At 41.0% G+C, this 21,021-nt stretch overlaps 1 protein-coding gene and 1 long non-coding RNA gene across 2 annotated transcripts in view; one reads left to right on the top strand and one right to left on the bottom strand.

Annotated features, from left to right (window-relative positions):
* DST (dystonin) overlaps window positions 1–21,021 on the bottom strand; it is a 288,933-nt gene that overhangs the window by 255,220 nt on the left and 12,692 nt on the right. The window contains 2 exon segments of the mRNA XM_050972635.1: window positions 642–849; window positions 17,237–17,425. Of these exon segments, the coding sequence (XP_050828592.1) occupies window positions 642–849; window positions 17,237–17,425 (397 nt within the window).
* Window positions 7,471–19,054, top strand: LOC127059410 (uncharacterized). The gene is made up of 3 exons (XR_007777168.1): window positions 7,471–7,558; window positions 17,323–17,516; window positions 18,314–19,054. It is a non-coding gene; the product is annotated as an uncharacterized LOC127059410 (long non-coding RNA).

Here is a 21,021-nt window from a genome sequence, read left to right as displayed (position 1 = left end):
GGGAAGGATCCACGGAGACGGGTATATAATCGGGGTGGTTGGGGAGAACAACAGCGGTATCCCCGGGGAGCATTGAAGACCGCCGCCGCATCTTTCTGGGATTAATTTACAGGCGTTTTCCAGCTTTCGCCAGGGTGGTGCAGACCTCCGCCCTATTTTCGACATCAATTGTCGCGGGGCTGCGGACCAGAGCCTGTCGGCGCCTCTGGCACACCGGGGCGGCTCCATTCCGGTCCCCGTCCACCCCGAGCGGACAAAGACCGGCGCCTGGTCCCCCGCCCCTCACGGAGCATCCTCGGCCCCCGCGGCCTCTCCCCGCGCTGCGGGCGGTCCCGCGGCGCTTCCACCCAGAGCGGCCGGGGGCTGCCTCGGCCTTGTGGGCCGAAAAAAGCGCCGGCCCCGCTGAGCCGACCCCCGCCGCGGCTGCAGCCCCCGGCCGCCGATGCTTTTTTGCATGAAAGTTTAATGGGCGCACCTGCGCGTGTTTCGGCTCGCCTTCCACACGCATCAGTTCACCCAGCCGGAAAAGGCGGCCAAAGAGCTTAGTCACCGCTCGGCGGGGCCGCACTCTGAAAGAGAAGGGACGGGGGTCCCTCTGCCCCCTGGCCGCCCCTGCCCGGCCGCCCCCGACCGCGCCTTACCGGCGATGCGCAGCACGGCCCGCTCGGCGGGGTCTAGCACCGAGCCGCCCTGGATCTTCCGCTTGGACCGCTCGTGTTTGGGCAGGTTCCAGGGCAGCGTGTCCCCCGGCGCCGGCGACACCGTCCCCGACCTCTGGCTGAAGTCCTCCTCGTCGGAGAAATCGGCGGAGGACGACATGGAGCATCGGTAGGACGCGTTGCCGGAGCTCTGCACGGGGAGACAGACAGACAGACAGGGTGCGTGGGGAGCAGCTCGGGACGAAGGGCCTCAGGTGGCGCCGGCGAATACCCGCCCCGCGTGGCGTGGAAAAGCATCTCACGGGAAAAGGAGCTCAGGGGAGAGGGCCGCCGCTCACCATTGGTGTGAATTTAGAGAGGGAAAAGGGTGCGTGTGCGGCGTGCCCAGGGTGATCCCCCCAAAAATAGCCGGTCTTTAGCGGGAGTGCATTTGGAGGGATGTCGGGCTAGAGCCGTGGCCTGCGGCTGGGCAAACAGCTCGCAAATGAGCCTCCCACTTCCCCAACAATAAACCCAGCAGCAACAACAGCCGAAAAAAAAAAAAAAAAAAAGCCCCACCAACCTTCCCGGCTACAGATCGAAGGCGTTTGGCTCCCCCGCCAGGACACGGGGAAGATTTGCCATCACCGAGCTACTGGTAAATCCGGCCCTGGGACAGACCCAGGCCCGCCGGGAGCCAAGGCGGGCTCGTTATTACCGCCCGGGCCTCCCCCTGCCCCACGCTGCCCGGGACGGAGCCGGGGAGGGAAGGAAGGAAGGAACACGATTCCTCAGAGCAGCCCCTTCGGGCAGCAGGGCACGATGGGCAGCCTGAAGTCACACTTTGCCAGGCGACTTCGGCAAGCAAACGACTGATCTCGGTGTATAAACTGTATCCACTCTTAGGCTTCCCAGATACTCAAAAAAGAGCTCTTCCAGAAACGTAAATAAACACTGATGCAGGGAGAGGACTGCTGCCATGTCTGGCTTCCCTGTTTACGGTAAAGTGGGAAACGCAGATGTGTGAACAGTAACAGTTCAGCTCCGTGTTGAAATTCAAGGTACATCATTAAACACATGTTATCAGGATGCAATGGACAGCAAGGTGCCATTACTTTTACTCTGTATCTTCAGATTGAAGGGATTTGTGTTTTCTCCAAGGCATGAGACAAGAAAATGATGGGTTTGATTTGTCATTTCATGTGGGAGCTCCTGTTACAGCCTTTCAAAAGTGCAACCTGATGCTCGTCCAATTATTTTAATTTTTAGATGTGTGTTGTTGTCAACTTTTACAGATGTAGTAGAATCATTGGCTCACAGAATTGTTTGAGTTGGAAGGGACCTTTAAAGACCATCTATTTCCAACCCCCTTGCTGGATCAGGAACAGCTTCCACTAGACCAGGTTGCACAAAGCCCCATCCAACCTGGCCTTGAGCACTTCCACAGCTTCTCTGGGCAACCTGTTCCAGTGCCTCACTGGAACTTCATTATGAAGGATTACTGCCTTATATCTAATCTAAATCTTCCCTCTTTCAGTTTAAAGCCAGCATATTTTGTTACACAGCAACAGCTCCATTCAGCCATTCTAGATCCCAGATTTGCTATTAAGCCAGATAGTATTTTAGACTTGTATTGCAGCCCTTTCCTCAATTTTATTTTTTTATATAAAGGGGCTTAAAGGGTACCTTTTCTTAAAGAAGAAATTTGTACAGTGATTGAAATCTGATAAAATGTATGGTTGTTGTCTGACTTTTTATGTTTTTTTTACTGTCAGCTGTCATGGGGGGTATTTTACCCATTTAAAACTCAGAATCTGCATAATCCAGAGAAACAACATGATGCACTCTTTGCTCTGCATAAAAGCAAAAAATAATATACAGTTAAATAATCTGTTATAATAAGAGGAGATCACTTATTAGTATTTTTTCCTTCTGACCCTCTTCACTTCTACCCCAATTATCTTTTCTCCTTGTACAGTACACCATGGTGAAGTTTGAAACATGTGAGTTGTGAGGGAGGGAATGAATACATTCTAAATAAAACCAATCAACTGAATTCTTCTTCACTGTATTGTGATGTAGAGAGAGCAAAAGGTAAGTGCAGAAAAACAGAAACAGGAGATGTCTGATACTAGCTCAAATTTCTTTCATAATTAGTTTTAGGGCAGAGACTATTTGGCTGTCAGTTTGTATAATAAACTAAAACTGGATCTCATAAAGCAGGATGGTCACTTCCTGATAAGAGCTGGAAGTGCTCAGCTTGCTGCAGAGCACTTTGCTGTACCAGCTGGGTGGGGCTACCCGGGCTCCTCAAGTGCTTAGTCAGGATTAGGTTCCTTTGAGCCTCTCCTTAGGCCCAGATTTTGACATAGAAGAGAAAGTGTTGCCTTTAATCCCACCCAGCTCTGAACATCCTGCTTCAGGCCTGTACCTTCTTCTGGCTATCAGCAACCTTCAGTACCTTTGGATCACACCTACCCACAGAGACAGATTCTGACTTTCATCTTGTTCACCTTCTGCATTTCTAGCTTATAGTAAGAAAGTTGGAAAGAAACCAAACACAGTGTTGTGAGGTGCTATAGCAATAGTTTGTTAGTATTTATGCAGCAGCTTGAAATATGCAAGAACAAGTACAATAGCAATTGCTATTGAAGTTTTGGGGAGAGATCTCCCAACTCTCAGATTTATTTTTGAAAGCAAGCTATAAATTTTATCCATTAGGGTTTCCTTTTTTCAAAAGAGGCCTTCACAGCCCATTATTATATTTCATAACATCTCCTCCTACCTGTAGAAGCCAAAAGCACTGTTGAGTGAACTGTGAACAACTGTTCATTGTGCACCATCAGTCTACTGAGATGTCAGTTTTAGGAAAAAGGAGTCTGCCTTTTAGTCTGCTCTGCTACAATACTGGAAGATAAGCTATGTGAGAAGACTCCACTCCAAACTGAACAGGCAATGGTAGAACAGTCTTTGGCATCTGTGTGTATTACAACTAGCTATCTGCTTTTAGGTTATCTTACCTTCATTGATACATGCAGTAACCAAATGAATAATCAAAACCCACTTAAGCTTTTTAACTCTTCAATTACCATGTCGTTTCATTTTCAGAGTAATGTAGGAAGTTCAGAAAGGAATTTTTCATAACAACAAAATCTGGAAAACATTAAGAAATGTCAACTTCTAACTAATTACAGTCTACTTTCTTATTCAGCATGGAGATGCTTCTGAGTAATGTGTCCACAGAGATATTGAGCACCTAGGTATTTTTTACTTTGCTATTGCAAAGGTGTTTATAACGAACTGAACAATTTTGCTTGAGTAAATTAACAGCTTTGATATTAATTCTGTAATTGTTCCTCATTTGCACACTGTTTGTGTGCCACTCATCCCACTGGACTCTATGCTTCTAGCATACACATTTTCCCCGACAGAGTTGTAAGTCCCAAATAAGTGTTCCACTATCAGGGCAACGTATTAAAGCAGTTTAAAAAATAGGAAATAATGCAGAACATCTGTCCTATTCTGAAAAAAGTTCCTGGTCCATTAGCACAACACATAGGGGAAAAAAAAGGTTGTTATATTCTGTTAAAATCAAAATATGTAAGGCACTTCTGTTATTTCTGTATGATTTGCATGGTGTGTGCAAGTGAAAAACATCAGTTAATACTACAGCACGCTTTTTGGGGGGCGACATGAGTGAAGTGTCTTTTATATCCCCCAAAATATTGATCATCCTTACTTAGCCTACTCTCAGGGACTTCGCAAGGGTCAGGACTTGAAGGCCGGTAAGGTCACAGCCCAGTTGCTACAGCTGCTCATTCTCTGTCTCCGATAGCGCACTGCAGCCCGGAGGCCGCTCCGCAGGAGCGGTGCAGCCGCAGCGCCCTTTGCGCGGCGCTCGGGGCGCCGCCGCCGCCGCGTCCCGCGGGAGCTCGGCCGGGCGGAGCTGGCAGCATCCACCGGCGGGGTTCCGGGCACGGCTCGCTGCCGGTGCCGCACGGGGGTGCACAGCGCACACGAGTCCCGGAGCGGCGGGCTCCGCAGCGCAGAGCCGAGCTCCCTCTGCCGCTGCCGGCGGGCTCCCACCAAATCAGGGGATTTGCAGGAGCCGCCTGAGAGTCAGGCTGGCAACCGTGCTGTAAAAGCGAGCTGGTTTCCAGTAACGGGGATGATTTCAAAGAATCATTTAGTATACTTCTTGTTAGAGGGATTCGGCCAAGTTCCAAGGCGTGATTTCCCATGAGGAGGGAAAGAATTGCTGTTTGTCATAGGTGAGGCACAGCAGAAGATCAGGTAGAGACTGAGTGGAAGATGGTGTAGCTGGCAAATGGTGCAGAGCATTGCACAGCACCAGAGAACAGGAAAGCACCTGGAAATAGGAGCTGAAAGGGTCGAGAACAGCGGGGATTGCACACTGTCATTCCTAAGGGAGGAAGCATTAGCCGAGGTCAGGTTTCAAATTCGGTCAGGCAAACCAGCTGGGAAAAGCTGCTGCAAGGCTGATACCAAATTATCTTCATATTACAAAAATTTCCCAACCCTATGACACATCAGAGATTGTGCTGGCCAGCTGAATTCTAATCAAATAATTTGTACTTTCACATTTTATCTTTAAGAAAATTGTCCACTGCAGTGCGTCCTTTCATGCTGTTTTTTGGAAGCTGTGGGAAGTAAAGGTCAACACTCACTGACATTTAATTTTCAGTTTCATTATGAGTTATTTATATTTCACTTATACTAAACTATCTCAGAATTCCTGGAATATATTTTTTCTTTTCCTATACTTATTGCAGGAAATGGATAAATATCAACAGAAATGAAGCACTAAAATAATGATTTTACTCACTGTGTTTCAGAAAAAATCCTTTTAATTTAAAATAATTTAGAATATCAATTGAAAGCGAACAGCTATTTTTGTCCTTTAACATCCCAGACTGAATGATATTAAAGTGGATCAACTTTTAAAGTAAAATAACTTAACAAATTTAAGACTAAATCTAGGGCAACTGCAAGGTCCCATTAGTAAATCTTTACCAGTTTAACCTGGGTAGATGATAATGAAATGCAGAACATAAAATATCCAATGTATGTAATCAGGCTACATGAGTCCCTTGGAACTGCATGTTGTCAAAGTTCAAAACACACACAAATTAAAGTACCAACAAGGACAATGTAAAGCCAGTGATGATGAACTTAAAAAAAAAATCACCAGTGGAGATGTAGATATAGAAAATTAATATTTTTCTTTGGTTCTGTGCCACTCACTTAAGAGGACATCCATATGTCCAAGTACCTATGTTTTCAGGAAACATGAAAATTACTACAGAGTTTCTGAGTTTGTATTTAATGTCATAAAACAATAAGCAGAAAGTTGGGAGGCAAATACACTAAATCTGAAACTCCTGATCATCCAGGGTCTGGCTCTATGTTAAACTGTCTTTGCAAACAGGTAGGCTTTTCAAACATGAAGACAACACCTACCTGCTCTGTAGGGAGAATTTACATTCTTTCTTTCTAAAGGTAGGAGAAGATGGAAATAAGTATTCGGGGTTTATTCTATCATCCATGTTTAAGAACTAAACTTGAAGACTCGATCCAGCAATCAATCAACATAAAACTATTTGAAAATGCATATTCTTGTAATTACACATACCCGTTTTAATAGTTAAATTATGAGATTTTCTCTTATCAAATTAATTTTAAGTTTCTTTATCTTATTTCCTTCTCAAGGTTTAATTTTCTTGAAAAGTTTTAGTCAAAGCTGACTGAGAAGCCTGGGAGCAACATTATGAAAACGTCCAGTAGTTATTTGTAAAGACTAAAAAAATCCCAGTGATCTTTTTTGAGAAGACTGTAAGCTTTGGGATGGATACTTCAAATATGAATATGCTTTAAGCTAGACATAAGTCTTTTGCCATCTTTGTTAAAAATCTGTCTAGATTTGTCAGAGTGATAAGTCTTTGAGGTATAAATATCATCTGCTATCCCTGGCATCAGGGAGTATAAAGTAAAGCTTTTAATGTTTGTGTTTGATCTCACTACTCTGACAGGAAAACTGCTGCAGAACTTCCTGCTGTCTTGATTACAAGTGATCTTCTAGTTGCACCTCAACCTTATTCCTGGTCTTTTGGGGGCTTTTGGCAACAACAATGTTCATTTCCTTAAATAACCTTTTTGCTTCCCCATTGTATCCATAGCCTGCATACTATCTCCTCTCACCTTCTTTCAGTTTTGCTGAGCAAGTGAACTTCTTTTAATCTCTCCTTACCTACTAGCAGTTCTTCTTTGCAAAGGCAAATAGTTTAACTATTCCTAGTGTTCAGGTAACTACCAATGTTATTTTACCAGGCTTTTTTAAACAGGGTTCAAAATTCTCAACTAAAATGTCTTCAATGTACCACCTCTGAAAAAAGAGGAGTATCCCAGGGGTTTCAGATCTGCCAGACCAATACCCCACCATCACAGAATGACCAAGCAAATTTCACCCTCACAGCTCTTACCTCCACGCTTAGGACACCTACCATCCCCACCAAGGAGCTGACCAGGATCCTTCCAGCTTGGAGATCCAGAGGAAAAACTAATCTTTGCACTTAATCGTGGCTTGCCATGATTCCAGGTGGATGGCAGTGTGGACAAGAGGCATGGAGAGCAGGGCAAGGCAGGCCTGAGAGGCACGAGACTCTTGGTTTGTGCTCTCCGTGGCTCGCTCGGCCGAGCGCAGGCAGCGAGAGGAAGAAGCCGAGTGACGGGAATGTGGAGAGCACAAACACCGGAACCGGCACTCTGCAGGAAAGGGCTGCAGGAATACCCTGGGACTGAGAGCCTGAGGGACAAACACAGACTGACAGAGTCAGGGAGCTGCAGCTGGAAAGCATTCAAGGGAGCAGCAGACTGTGGATAAAGACTACAGGACCTGCAAGGTAACTGCTGGGATTAGGGACCATCGATGCTGGAGGAAGCAGACTGGGGAGAGCTCAGGGTCTGACATGCTGGCATGAAACTGGAGCTGCCTCTGCAAGAGGCTTTGAACAAGGCAGTTTAATGAACAAGGAGGGTATGAACTGTGTGTATGAAGGTTTCAGAGAAGACAGACAAGAGCCAAGGAATGGAGTATGCAACCAGGGGCCACAGGGAGGCACAGAAATCAAAGAGACAGCTTGAACAAATGCCTCAGAGCATGAAAGGATTGACCAGGTGAACCTGGGAAGGGCTGTGACATGAAGGAATGAAACAAGAAGTGGCAGAGCAAGAGCAAAAAGGCCAAGGTCAGCAGAGGAGTGAGAACTGGATAGCAAGGAAGGAGTTGGCAGAGGCAGGTCAGGAGGAGGCTAGAGGAGACATGGCAGAAACAGCCACACTTGGGAAGAATGAGCACAGGAAAGCTCATTGCCCTAAGAAGCCTGGAAGGAAAGGGAAATTTCACCCCAACTCCAGCCATTAGCAAATATCTGAGAGTTCCTCTAGAAAAAAAATACCTCCTCCCCTGTGTTACTGATTCATATGAGGAATACAAATGCCATGAGTCTCTCTCTGAAATACAACATAATTTTCCATATTGTAGTCAAAATCTGCCAATGAGCTACACAGTTGAGCTTTTCCAGTTTGTTTTTAACAACAGTAGGAAAATTAAACACAAAGTTCCTGTTAAAATACTTTTCTTAGGGCTGCAAAGTACTAAAATGTTACCAAATCCCAGACTTAAGGTTCACCGTGCAGCCTTGCTTCAGCCTTTTTATTTGTATATTACAATGCAGTCATAATGATATGATCATATAGTATTACATCCTCAGTGATTTTCTTAATAAAATTCTTGCTCTTATTTAGTGCAAATGATGGGTGATATTCACTCCACAAACAGTTATTCAGTATTTTGTTTGTTATCCTCAGTTCAATGGGCAGCCCTAGAGCTTAACTTACTTCATGGTATTCAAACACTAGTATGAAGAAGGAGCTATTATTTAATAGACTGTTTTTTTGTGCTCATCACTACAGAAGTATCTACCTGCCTCACTCCCATTACACAGGATGCAAAGTAAACCAGGAGATCAATTTTTTTTTACCTAGGTCAAATTGAGATGCCAGGGATCTGACTTTTAAGAGCCATTAATATTACATATTAGTAATACTCAGACTACAGCACTGAATACAGATTTCAGTGGCGAATGGCAGTTTAAGAACTTCTATAAACCCAGCTACATGCTTTGATTCAGGCACTTAGAAAATGGAAGATAAAAAAAAATGTTTTAAACCAGTTGTTCAGCTTATTTACAGTGTCCCTGTGCCCACCCTTCAATCTCCAAAGCAGCGCTCTCTCTTTTTAAAGAAATAGAAGATCCTCTGTCTTCCTGCAACCTCCTGTTTTATTCATTTATACACTTTACAACTTCTGCAGCAGAACTCCTACATGTAAGAGTCATCCTAAGAGCACTTCCACCCTGTGGTGAATACAGAGTACATCCTGTGAAAAACCAGTACACCATCATACAATTAAAGCCTGTATGAAAACACATGCATAATCCACTGAATTAAAGCTGCACGTGGAACCTTAATTCCAGTGCTTGATAATAGCTGAACACTTGCCTCTGCCAAACTATTCTTTCAACATCATACCCATGTGTAGTGTTATATATAAATACAAATGGATAAGGGAGTCCCTTGCTATATAAAGATGTACTTTTATGTGCCACAGTAGGATGTTACACAATACAGCTCTGAAGAATGACTCTTGTGGCAGTGAAGGAAAAGGAAACATCTGCATTTAGACTATAATTACTAGGCATCTGTGAGACAATTACTGGTCATTTTAAGTTGTGCAAACAACACTATCAACAAGATCAGAGCTGATTAATTTTTTTAACCTGCTTTCAGCTACTGTACAGAATTTACCATTTATAATCACATACATAAAACATTTTTTTTTTACAGTTAAGACTGCTAGCACATTTTAGCAGCTTAGGTTTCTATTACTAGCTCTCCCAGAAGGACACTGGGATTAAAAAAGAAAAATTCTGAACAGCTAAAAAATTAATTTCTCAGTGAGGCTATGCTGCATGCATGTAGTAAAATTTTATCAATGAACACAAAAGCCCAGTTGATAGAAATCATGGCAAAATGATGGTGGCAAAAAAAAAAAAAAAAAAAATTCAAGCCAGAGTTTTACAACTCTATTTCTTAGATACAACAGTTGAATAATATTTTCTCTCATTCACTCCTACTTTAGTAGCAAATTAGCTTCAGCTCCAAGGATGAAGGGTGCACTATGACCCTCTTTGAACACTTTAGATGGAAAAGAGTTAGACTGGTTTAAGCTCTCATCCCATTTTCAGTAAATAAGCATTTGCCCTGGGAATGAAAGTCAGCTCAGACAAAATAAAAATGGTATGAAATCAGCTCACCTATCAAGAAAAATCCTGCTGTATTAGAGGGCTTTGCCCACAGGTACAGGATAATTTGCAATGGTGTACAGAACAATAACAGATTTTTTGTTATTTTCAGCCACATGACTTTAAATCTAAGTAAATATATTCAAAACAAGCATGATCTGATCAGGGGACAATCAATTCAAATGGCCTTAACCTTCCAAATAAGAGCTAGCAGTGAAGTCAGTTAAGGTGCTCTAAATAGAAGTTTGTACTGTTACTGCTATGCTTACTTCTTGTGTCTTTTTCCATTAATGTGTTATCAATTATTAGCCCTATATCAATTAACTTGTTTCTTTTGTACTATGTTTATTAGCTCTAGTAACTCAGTATAGGGAAAAAAACCACTAAAAAGACAACAATAATATTAAATCCCAGATGTAATTCTTAACAAATCACTGTTGTGTTTTAGGAAAGAGTAGTTCTAAAATAGTAATGCAATCACTTACAGGGCCTAGTGAAACTCATGGCAATACACCTTAAGAAATCCCTTCAAAAACCCAAACTGCCTAGGAGCTGGGCAGGAGGAGTGGAAGAAACGGGCAATTGCTGTAACGCAATGGATGAGCTCAGGGTGGAGAGGGAAAAGCAGCCAAGAGGAAATGGGGAGCAGGCAGCAAGGGAGGAGGTCACAGAAGCTGGAAGAACAGTGGGAAAATGAACTCTCTGGGCAAATCTGTTCATGAAGAGGAGTTACTTGCTATAAGAGAAGCCATAAAATACAGCAGTCCAAAAAAGAGATGTAAACAGTCTCTTGAAAAAAGAACTAAGTTCAAAGTCAACCTAATGGCCACTGAAAGCTTTCTCTTCATTTCAAACATGACTGGATTTAGCATTAATAGTCATATTTGCAAAGATCCTGTGCACCTAAAGTAGGTTCCTTGAGATATTTTTAAAAATGCTTAAGATGGCCAGAAACTTAAATCTTGTTAAAAACTTTATGAAACCATCACCTAATAACCTGTCAGGACCTTCTCAAAATCCCCATCAATATCTTTTAAGTCTTTGTCCTGGTTTCAGCTGTGGTAGAGAGGTACAGTGCCATGTTTTGGGTTTAAGGTAAGAGTAATGTTGATAACTCACTGATGATTTAGTCATTGCTGAGCATGGCTGACACTACATCAATGACTCTTCATCTTCTCATGTTGCCAGCACAAGCAGCTGGGAGGTGACACAGCTGGTACAGCTGACCCCAGCTGACCAAGGGGATGTTCCATACCTTATGGCATCATGCTGAGCAACAGAACTGGGGGGAGCTGACTGAGGGTGGCTGTTGGAACCCAAGAAATTCCTTTGGCTGCCCTGGAGGGCTCAAGCCCTTGCCCAGGGGGCTCAGAGACCTTGGCACAGAGCCCAAGACCCCTGTGCCTTTGATCTAGCCTTTGGAAAAAACTATTACCAACCTTATATGAAGAATTACAAGCCACAAAAATTTAAGTAGAATGATAGTGAATTTATCACAGGGTGAAAAATAGATGTTTTGGAGCTTTTAGAACAGGGGTTCAGGCAGCAAGATGGAGGGATCTGGGCATGTCCAGCCTTTCTCCTTCTTCTCCTCCATCTTCTGCTGTGATGGTGGCACTTTTAGATTAGTTTAGAGTAAAAGCTCACTGTCTAACATAGGTGATAGGTATTGGAAAGTAATTGTAAATATTGTACATGTAATTTTAGTATATAAAGATGACACTGCCCCAGGGGCAGGCAGAGTGCCTCTGACTGTCTTGCTGAGTGGACCTCAGCAGGACAGGAGAAAGAATTTTATAGATAAGAAACAATAAACAACCTTGAGAACAAAAAATTAAGAACTCTAAGTCCTTCTTTGGCCGCCGGGCTGAGAAAAGAGATTTTCTAACTTATCTCAGAGTCACTCTGACCAGCGAGAGATGGCAGAGTGAGGTGGCAGCCTCCTGTTCAGGGACTGACTGGGCATTGGTCAGCAGGTGCTGTCCAACTGCACTGGGCATCACTTGATTTGAACATTGTTTCATAATTCTTATTATTTTCCCTTCCTTTTCAGTCTGATTAAACCTTCTCTCTACCCACAAGTTTTACCTTTTTCTTATTCTCTTCCCCATCCTACTGGGGGCAGTGAGCAAACAGCTCTGTGGTGCTGTTTGTGTTTAGCTGCATGCCAGACTGAACCATAGCTGTCTTAAAAATGAAAAAAATGCAGTTCTTATTTCCCTTTTTATATGGATTCACATGTTTCCCTGTGTTTGTTCCTTATGGCTGTGCTCAGATTGTCCTGAGAGAGGACCCATGCATGTGTGTGTGCACACGTGCGTGCAGAATCTGACAGCTCGCAGCTCTGCCACACGTTTGAGAACGTTAATATCATGTTAATAAAAATGCTGAAAGTGAAAGATGGCATGATAGTGTTTTGCCAAGTTTGCTTCTAAATGCAATTCACAGGAGACACAATCCAGCATGAGCAGATGTCTCCAAAAGAAAGAAGATATGAATGCAATCTATAGATTAAATAGCTAATAGTTGGAAATAACCACATCTTCTGCAGAGTGATGGGCAATCTGGGCATCTCCTATGTTTTAGGTCATTCAAATAGCATGTAAAGGACATAGTGGTAATAGAAAATTAGTACATAACATCAGAGTACGAATAAATGGAAATTAACAAAATTAATATTATTTAATGATACATATTAAAAACTCCTAAAGGGCCCTGTAGAACAACTTTATCCATATGAAAAAATTGTACTTAAGTTAGGTGTCAGAAATGTGAGACTTCTGGGACTTCTATGAATTATTTGGTATCAGATATTTTAAAAAAAGCTCCTAAGTATTTTTCAGACAGAACTCTAATACTGATTTTCCCATAAGTTCTAAGGCTTAAATGCAACATATAAGTAAACCAGGATGGCTGAAAAGACCATGAATGGAACAGCTTATGGTTTTACATGCATTAAAAATTGATCAAACTTTGCTTTCATGGTTTCTTTATCAGGGCATTCATAGTGCAGATTTCACTTTGGCCACGGGATTAGTCTCAGTGGAGCCAAATGAAGATTCCCACATTGGATTTTTTTCACATGTGACCTCTCAGTTTTCCTTGTAGTGACTTATAGTGATGCTACACCCATTCCTAAGGAGCTAAATTGCTTCAGCAAAGGCCACTCCTTAAATAATTAGAAAGAGGTAAATCAGGAGACCCTGAGGAATACCTACAATCAGCAGTGCTTCTGAGATCATTATTTGTCATCAGTTTATTCTTTGTAGGTTATTTCAGAGATACTTTTCTTTGTAACAATATTCACTAGTTAATCACCTCAATATATGCTGCTGTTACAGTTCTGGGGCAAAATAGATCATCTTTGGATGTGTAAAGTACAAGGCTTTTGAGTAGAAAGAGGGCTTTCACATCTGAAAGTGAAGGAAACAGGTTTATTTATCACTCTGCCATGTCTTAGAGTGATCATGACAAACAAAAGTGCAAATTTTGGTACTACATCTCACGATTGTAAATAATCCTGGTGGTTGCATGAGTCATTTAGGAGCCTTTCAAATCGTTTAACAATGGAGATGTCAAAAGATGCTGTTTTGACAGCGTCTCTTTTCAATTATGTTCATAGTCATACAAACATTGCTTGGCAGAACTGTACGCCTAACTGACCCCACAGCTCAGGAGCCACATATATTTACACAACTCAAGGCCACCTATGAATAACTTGCAGCATTTTATACTTTGCATCAGAGCAGAAGTACTATTTAAATATAGATAATATTTTCAAAATGCTTTAATAGAACTCTCAAAATCTGCCCTGGAGAGGTATTGCTAGGCAGCAGCATGCTCACAACAAGAGATTTTTGCACATCCTTCCACACCTCCAGAAAATTTAATAGAATCAGGTACCCAGTTTGTGAAAGGAGCAATATGAAACACTCCCTTGATTTGCATGCAGTCACACCAACCTAAAACCCACAGTTCTGTTTGTTCTCAAGAGTTCTCCACTGTGTTCAAAAATTCAAAGTACACGTCAGTAGCAGGTTTGTGCACTCTCCTCCATATGAAGCTGATGTAAAACTGTCACCTACAGAGAATGTCAGCACAAATAATACAGCCACTAATGAGAGAGTGGCCTAGAGGGCATGAGATACAACAACGTGCCCTGCAAGGGGAAGCCTCAGCACTAGGCTTATGTTGCACTAGAGTAAGATAAATAAAAATGAAAATGGCTTATAAACTTTGTTTGGCAAGGATCAGTATTAGCACAAAATATATTTAATATCCCCATTAACAACCTGGAAGGTATAAAAAAAAACAATTACATTTTCAGAGAAAAATTATGTTCTATTTCTGCAAACATCTCCTCATGCAGATATTCAAGTGGAGTAATTATTGTCTTCAGCAGGATTACTCCCATCCAAACAATTACAACTAATTTAGTTCTGACAAGATCAGGAACAATAGTGGAAAGATCTCAGATTGCCATGCAGGAAGTAAAAAATAATACAAGCAAATTCAGATAATTATAGCAGCAGCTAAGAAACTGCAAAACAAGACTTAGACACAACAAAACCCACCAAATACAAAATAGTATAACTTAGCAAGAATAAGAAAGCTTAGCATCTAAATATCCACCAGAGCCTTAAATGAAATATCTGAAAAGTCTTTATGCATATATCTTAATATGGCAACAAAACAGACTAATATAATTTTAGGACTTTAAATTTTGCTGGAGCAAAGACAAAGCTTTCCCTAAGGTTTTTTTTATAGTTATTTTGGAGATACCATTCTTGTCAGAAAAAAATGGGACAAAAAGTCATGAGGAGGGAAAAAAAAATAAACCAAAAAGGAGAACTGTTTTATGAGGGGAAATTATATCTTCTGGTTGGCAGACATCATAGAGGACTTTTTTCAAGTGGTGACTCAGCAGAATATGGCCATAATGTAAACATCAAGACAACAGATTATTTATTTAGAGTGGTTCAAGTGGGCAGAGCTAGGAATATTGGCGGGGGGGGGGGGGGGGGGAGGAGAAATTATACAGATTAACAAGAGCATTTCTGGAACTGAATAATGTAAAACTGTACCAAGATGAAGGTCAAAAGTCCCTCAGCTTCAAGACATTGAGACTAAGTGGGATGAAGATGCAATAATCTGCAGGGTGGACATCCTGGTGACTGCCTGGAACTTCACTGCAGTGATTTGTCATGGCAATGGCATAAACCTTACTCACCCTGTCACCATGGCATTAATAATACACTGAAAATAACTTACAATGTCCATGAGAAATTAAATCAGTGACTTATATTTTCTGGATTGTAGTATAATAAAGATAATTTATTCTTTTTTGGTAGAAATGTGCATTCATCAAGGCTGTAGAAGGAAAAGCTATCAAAAGAACTATATAACTGTATAAAAGATACACTGCAAAAGCAATTTCAAGGAAGTGACATAATGGTGACAGCACTGAGAGAAGTTTTCTCTAAATCTGGGATTTATTATTGTTGAAACCTAGGACTCCCTAGGACACCATGGTAGATCTTAGACACAGCAGACACATGAAATGATACAAAAGTAAAGTTATATAGTAACACTGAACATTTTCTGTTCTTATATTTTTTATTTTGCTCATCCTAAAATCCCTGACACGTTACTGACTTTCGGAAAAAGCAGGACTTTCTTAGCATAACTAATCCATTCTTCCAAGCTTGTTTTGCTCCTTACACCATTTCTACAGTTTTAGCTCTGAATTCAGTGGCACTGATGCTCTTTTTCCAGTGTTGGTAATCAGTGGAAATTGGTCACAGCCTCAGCAGTGACAGGCAGGCTTACCCTTGGCATAGGCTACCATGGGAAAAAATACAAACAATCAAAGAAAAAAGGGAATAATAAACCCCAATAGGAGTGGTATGGAAAATAAGAGTTGATGATGGAAGAGGTGAAGGAAGGACAGCAAAGCAGGGAAAGAACCCAGAATGTGAATAATGAAGTGAGGGAGCCTGGTGGGAGGCTGGGTACTCAGTATGAGTAACAGAGCTAGACAAAGTAGTCTAGAAAGACAGATAGGATGGGAGTGAAAGGGAGATGCTTGAGAAGAAAGTGACAGCAGATCCTTTAAGAAGAGTAGAAGACAAACCCATCAGATCAAATTAAACACAAAAACATGAGCAGTGTAAAACAAACCATAAATAAAAGTATGAGAGAACAGAGGGAAAATGGGGACTAGTGAGTGAAATCAGAGAAACAAATTCAGAGACTAGGTAAAAATTCTGGCAGTTGTTGGCAGCTATGGTTTTCTTTGCAGAAGTTGCTTGTTCTCTCAGGCCATGTAATTCCACTAAGGAAAGCTTCCTCAAACTGTTTTCAGAGCTCACTGATAATTCTTGGTGCCCAGTTAACACCAGTGTAGGAAGGCTCAGTTAGGTTCCAGCAGCTTCAATAATCTGGTTTAGGGTATGCTCAATAATTACCTCTTTAATAATACTGACTCTATAAAAGTTGTTCAAGCCCCATAACACTGGCACAGAAAAGTTCTTCAGAAAATGTGTCAAAGCAATGAGCTCTCATTAAAAAGAGAAAAGCATTATGCCTGCAGGACAGGATAGGTCTTCATGCAAATTTACATTAGGAACTGTACGTCTCCACAAACTGTCATATTTCCATACTAAAAGTAGGTTAACAGTATTAAAATAACTGTGTGTAAATCAAGCTGAGGAGCAAAGAATCATGAGATTTGATCTAAGTTTTGTTGAGCAGAAAGACTGTGAACACTATATAAAGTAAAAGAGATCTCAAAATTAAATCTAGTAATGATATTTAATAGAAATTAAGTTCAGTACATAGCATCTCTGTTAAATCTAAGTAAGAAATTTAAATAAAATGCACATTTGCTCTAAAAACCTGTTAAGTAATATCACTATAAAACTATAAAATTTAATATCTAATTTGATTATAGTCTATAGTCTAAATAATGAGTTCTAAACATCCAAATTAAAAAACCCTTTTCAGAACATGATTATTTTTTAGAGTTATACATCAACATTAAATACAGTCTTGTCAACTTTTATTTGGATTTGCTGCTGAATATGAGAACTGAAAAGGTTTTTAAATAGAGGATGAGAATACAAATAGCTCAAAAATTAGAATTATATTACATGCCTCTAAGTGTAAGTGCTTTATAATGGTAAGTGCTATTTATCCTAAAGGCAGAATACTTACAGGTTTTCGAGTTGGGGTGACTTGAACAGAATGGTAAAATTCTGGTTGGACTCGGCTGCTTTTCTTGATTTTCCTTTTTCTTACAGAAGTTTCCTGCTCACTGAGGTGGTGAGCTTCCACTATGGGTTGTGTTTCCTCCAGGCGAGGTGTCACTCGTCTTCTGGCATGGCGAGGGCTTGATCTAAAGCCCTGCAAGAGAAAAGGGAATCATGGTGTTTGGCATCTCCCAAAATGGGCTGTGTAACAACTGCAACATCACACTGGATCTTAACAACTCAAGGTACAGGCATGCTCACCTTAAATTAATACAATGTCCATATATACTGCATGTAACAAAAAAGAGATGCTGCCAAGTGCTGTTAATATCATATCTGATTGATGTTGCTCAATTATGTGTATTATAGACACAGCCAGTAGCAGTAACTCCTGTTGCATTTCTTTGTAAGCTCACGCTTTTAGTTATTAATAACTAAAAAGTTCTAATTTAAAATTTATAATTAAAATTTTCCAGGTTAATTCTTGGCCTCACGAGAAATGGTTTTAGGGAACACGGGCTGAAAATGTGGACATTTTTCCTGAGAATGAAAGTGAAGCAAAACTGATAGGTGGCAACAATTATATCATCTCAGAAATACGGGTATATTTGGCCAAATTAATAAACTCAGGAAAAGCTGCCCTTCAGAAATGCTTTTTACAGGCTTTCTGGGAAAACCTCTGAGCATCATCCAGAATGGCTCATGGCCTTACAGAATTTCATTCCTTTAATGGCAACATGTCTAATGCTATCCCTTTATTGCTACCTGCAGAGCATTTACAATGAGCATTCTCTCATTTCACCAAGTCTCCTCATGAGCATGCACAAGTCTGACAAGGGCCATTTGTACTGAATACAATGTTGGTTGATATTAAACTTGGCCAGGTTGTAAATATTCATTCACTTAGTCTTATCAGCTTTCAGAATAGGTGAGCCAAATCTGTCCTTAGTGACAGTCTGCAGTTTAAGGACTATATTTCTTTTCAAAACCAAGAATAGATGCAACAATTCCTAATTTTCTACTTTCTTTTTTCTTCTAGCAGAATACCTGCTGAAGTCCTTATGCAACAAAGCCAGCATTTTAGAATCCAACTTCTGCGAGGTTAGATTTCAGATAAAACTGCAGAAATCTTTGCTGTGAATCTAAATATCCTGAATTCCTGCCAGCAGAAAACTAGTGGGAGCACTACATTTTCATATAAATCTGCTGTTCTTTTGCTCCCTCCTTCCATTAGCTTTTGGGTTTTGGGATTTGTTTTGCCTTTTTTGTTGTTGTTTTAATTAGGAAATCAGCACAGAAGAGTTGTGCTAAAATGCTGTTATGTTGGTAAATTGAAACAATCAAAAGTATGGCTCTGTGAAAACTGGATTTCCTCCACTAATGTTCATGAGACTGTAAGGGAAGGCAGTGTCTGTCCTGGACACTCAGACAGAAAAACAGCTATCTTCATTATTTAAATGCATTCCACATTAAGTAAATATACTCTTAAATGGCCAAAAGACACAAACACACATTTACATAGACATGCTAGTAATTGCTATAGATAACATTGCATGCAACAGATGATGTAAAAAGGCTGAAGTGGAAAGGTGAAGTAACTTCCAAGGAACAACCTTCTACACATGAACCCTGGAGAGGAGGGACAGAAATAGAGCCCAAATCTCCTTAGTCAGTCAGGGAGGTTCATGTCTGCAGTGCATCGGGGCTGTACAATACATACGATGCAAAGGTACAGCCAACGTTTCCTGAATCTTTTTTTATGATCCCTCCTACTCTACAGAAACAATGGAATCATTCAGAGTTTAGCTAAGGACAGACCCTGACATCCTGGGTCTGAATGGAAGCAGGACCCTGCCCATCTCAACCAAAGCAAGCAGTACAGTGGAAGCCACTGCAGCCAGCAGATCTTTGCAGTTTTAGGAGGATCTCCAAACATTCCAAGATGTAAATCTGAGACTCTGCCACACTATTGCAGCAGGAAAGCTAATTGCCCCGTTTTCTTTCCACACTGTGAAATAGCTAACAGATACTTACAATGTATCATTCCACCTGGTACTAGGGACTATTTGGGATAAGAAGGAAAAGTACAACTCAGGGAGCCTGCTGTAGCGGGGCTTACTGCTCGTGGAAATTTCCTTTTAGAAAAAAATGCTAGTGTGCATCAGGGATTATTCCATAGCAAGTCAAAATATTCCTTAAGAGACCAAAGCACCCAGAAAATCTATTCCAAGTTCTGAAATCAGAATAGATTTTTAAAATGCTAGATGCATTATGGTTTATTTATGTGAGGGCCACTGGCCAAAGCCTTGTGATACACCCTGCACTGCTCCCTCACCACACTCCCATCCCATTAGCTGGATAAAACTCTTCAGGAAAGTATGTTTATGTAACAGAAGAATTTGATAGAAGCTAAGCAGCTCTAAAAGTGCTTAGAAACACATGCCAAATAGGGATTTAAGTATGTGGGTCTGTCTCACCAAGTGGCTTCACCTCAAAATATGTCTAGGTTTATTGATTATTATGTTTCAATATGAAAAAGTCACCAGTGATTTCCAGAAAAATCTGTTTATAGACAGCATTTTGCCTTGATATTTTTCTGTATTTTTTCACTTCTGCTGTTTATTACTAGCAAGAAAATGGGATCTTTATCTCTTTAAGAGCTCATCTGCTTCTGTTTGCTGAGGCTCATTCTTCTCTTGAAGTCATAATCTGCCTGCAGTATCACAAATAGTTGCTGTGAGGAGGATTATAATGTGATAAAGGCAGAGGATCATGATTTCAGGTGGAAAATTAATTCTGTATCTACAAAGATAATGTTACAAGGGCAGAGTCCTCAGACCAAATCCCAAAATGCTTACTCATTCCTGCAATGGGACTTTGCTAGAGCAAAGAGGCAAATCCAGAAAATTTCAAAATTTGGTAATGAAAAACGAAGACAGGAGGCAAAAGTGATTTAACATATGGAAGCTGCTACTCCTATGCTCAGTGCAAAATTAGAGTGCCTGGTGATTCCTTCTAAACAGTAAAATGAACAGAAGCTTTTTGTGTCATCTGTGTTATTTATCCCTCAGCTTAGTCCAGAATTAAAAACATCAGATTAATACAGCAATCAAAACAAAAACCATGGAAATCACACAAATATTTGTTTGGCAAAGACAGTGCTATTTTAGATGTCAAGTCAGTGCTCATAGATGAGCAGAAAAGTGTTACAAAATGCTCAGGGAAGCACAGTACACCACCTGAGACCAAATCACTGAGGAAAAGCTGGAGATTTTAAAATCACAGGGATATTACAACGAGGTTGCTCTAGCACCATTAAACAATTTGTAGTTTCCAGTATCATGTGAATGCTGTGTCACTGGGCAATGAAAACCTTGTCTTGTTCTTTGTGCTGGGAGGGAGTTGCTCATTCCCAGAACCTACTGCCTGACTCATTTTTGTGCTGTAGAATTCTGAAACAAGGCAAACCAAACAAAACTTCAAACATGTATTTTTAGAAAACCTGTCTCCCAAATACCAAAATAGCTGCACAAAGATTTACACTAAAGTAATCTTCCTTAAAGAAACAACTCATATGACCACCAGAACCAGTTTTAGGCATATCAGAGGAAGACACGAGGCCAATTGAACCTGGAATTATCTTCTCTGCAAAAGCATTCATGTGCATCCTTCCAGTTAGAGTCTGTTGGAAGCCAGGAAGAGTGATCTTCCTAATCAAAGTCTACAGCAAACAGGAATGGAGATGTGTCT

The sequence above is a fragment of the Serinus canaria genome, chromosome 3, assembly GCF_022539315.1.
Source record: "Serinus canaria isolate serCan28SL12 chromosome 3, serCan2020, whole genome shotgun sequence".
In the NCBI taxonomy this organism is placed as follows: Eukaryota; Metazoa; Chordata; class Aves; order Passeriformes; family Fringillidae; genus Serinus; species Serinus canaria.
This window is presented reverse-complemented; position numbering and strand designations above follow the sequence as displayed.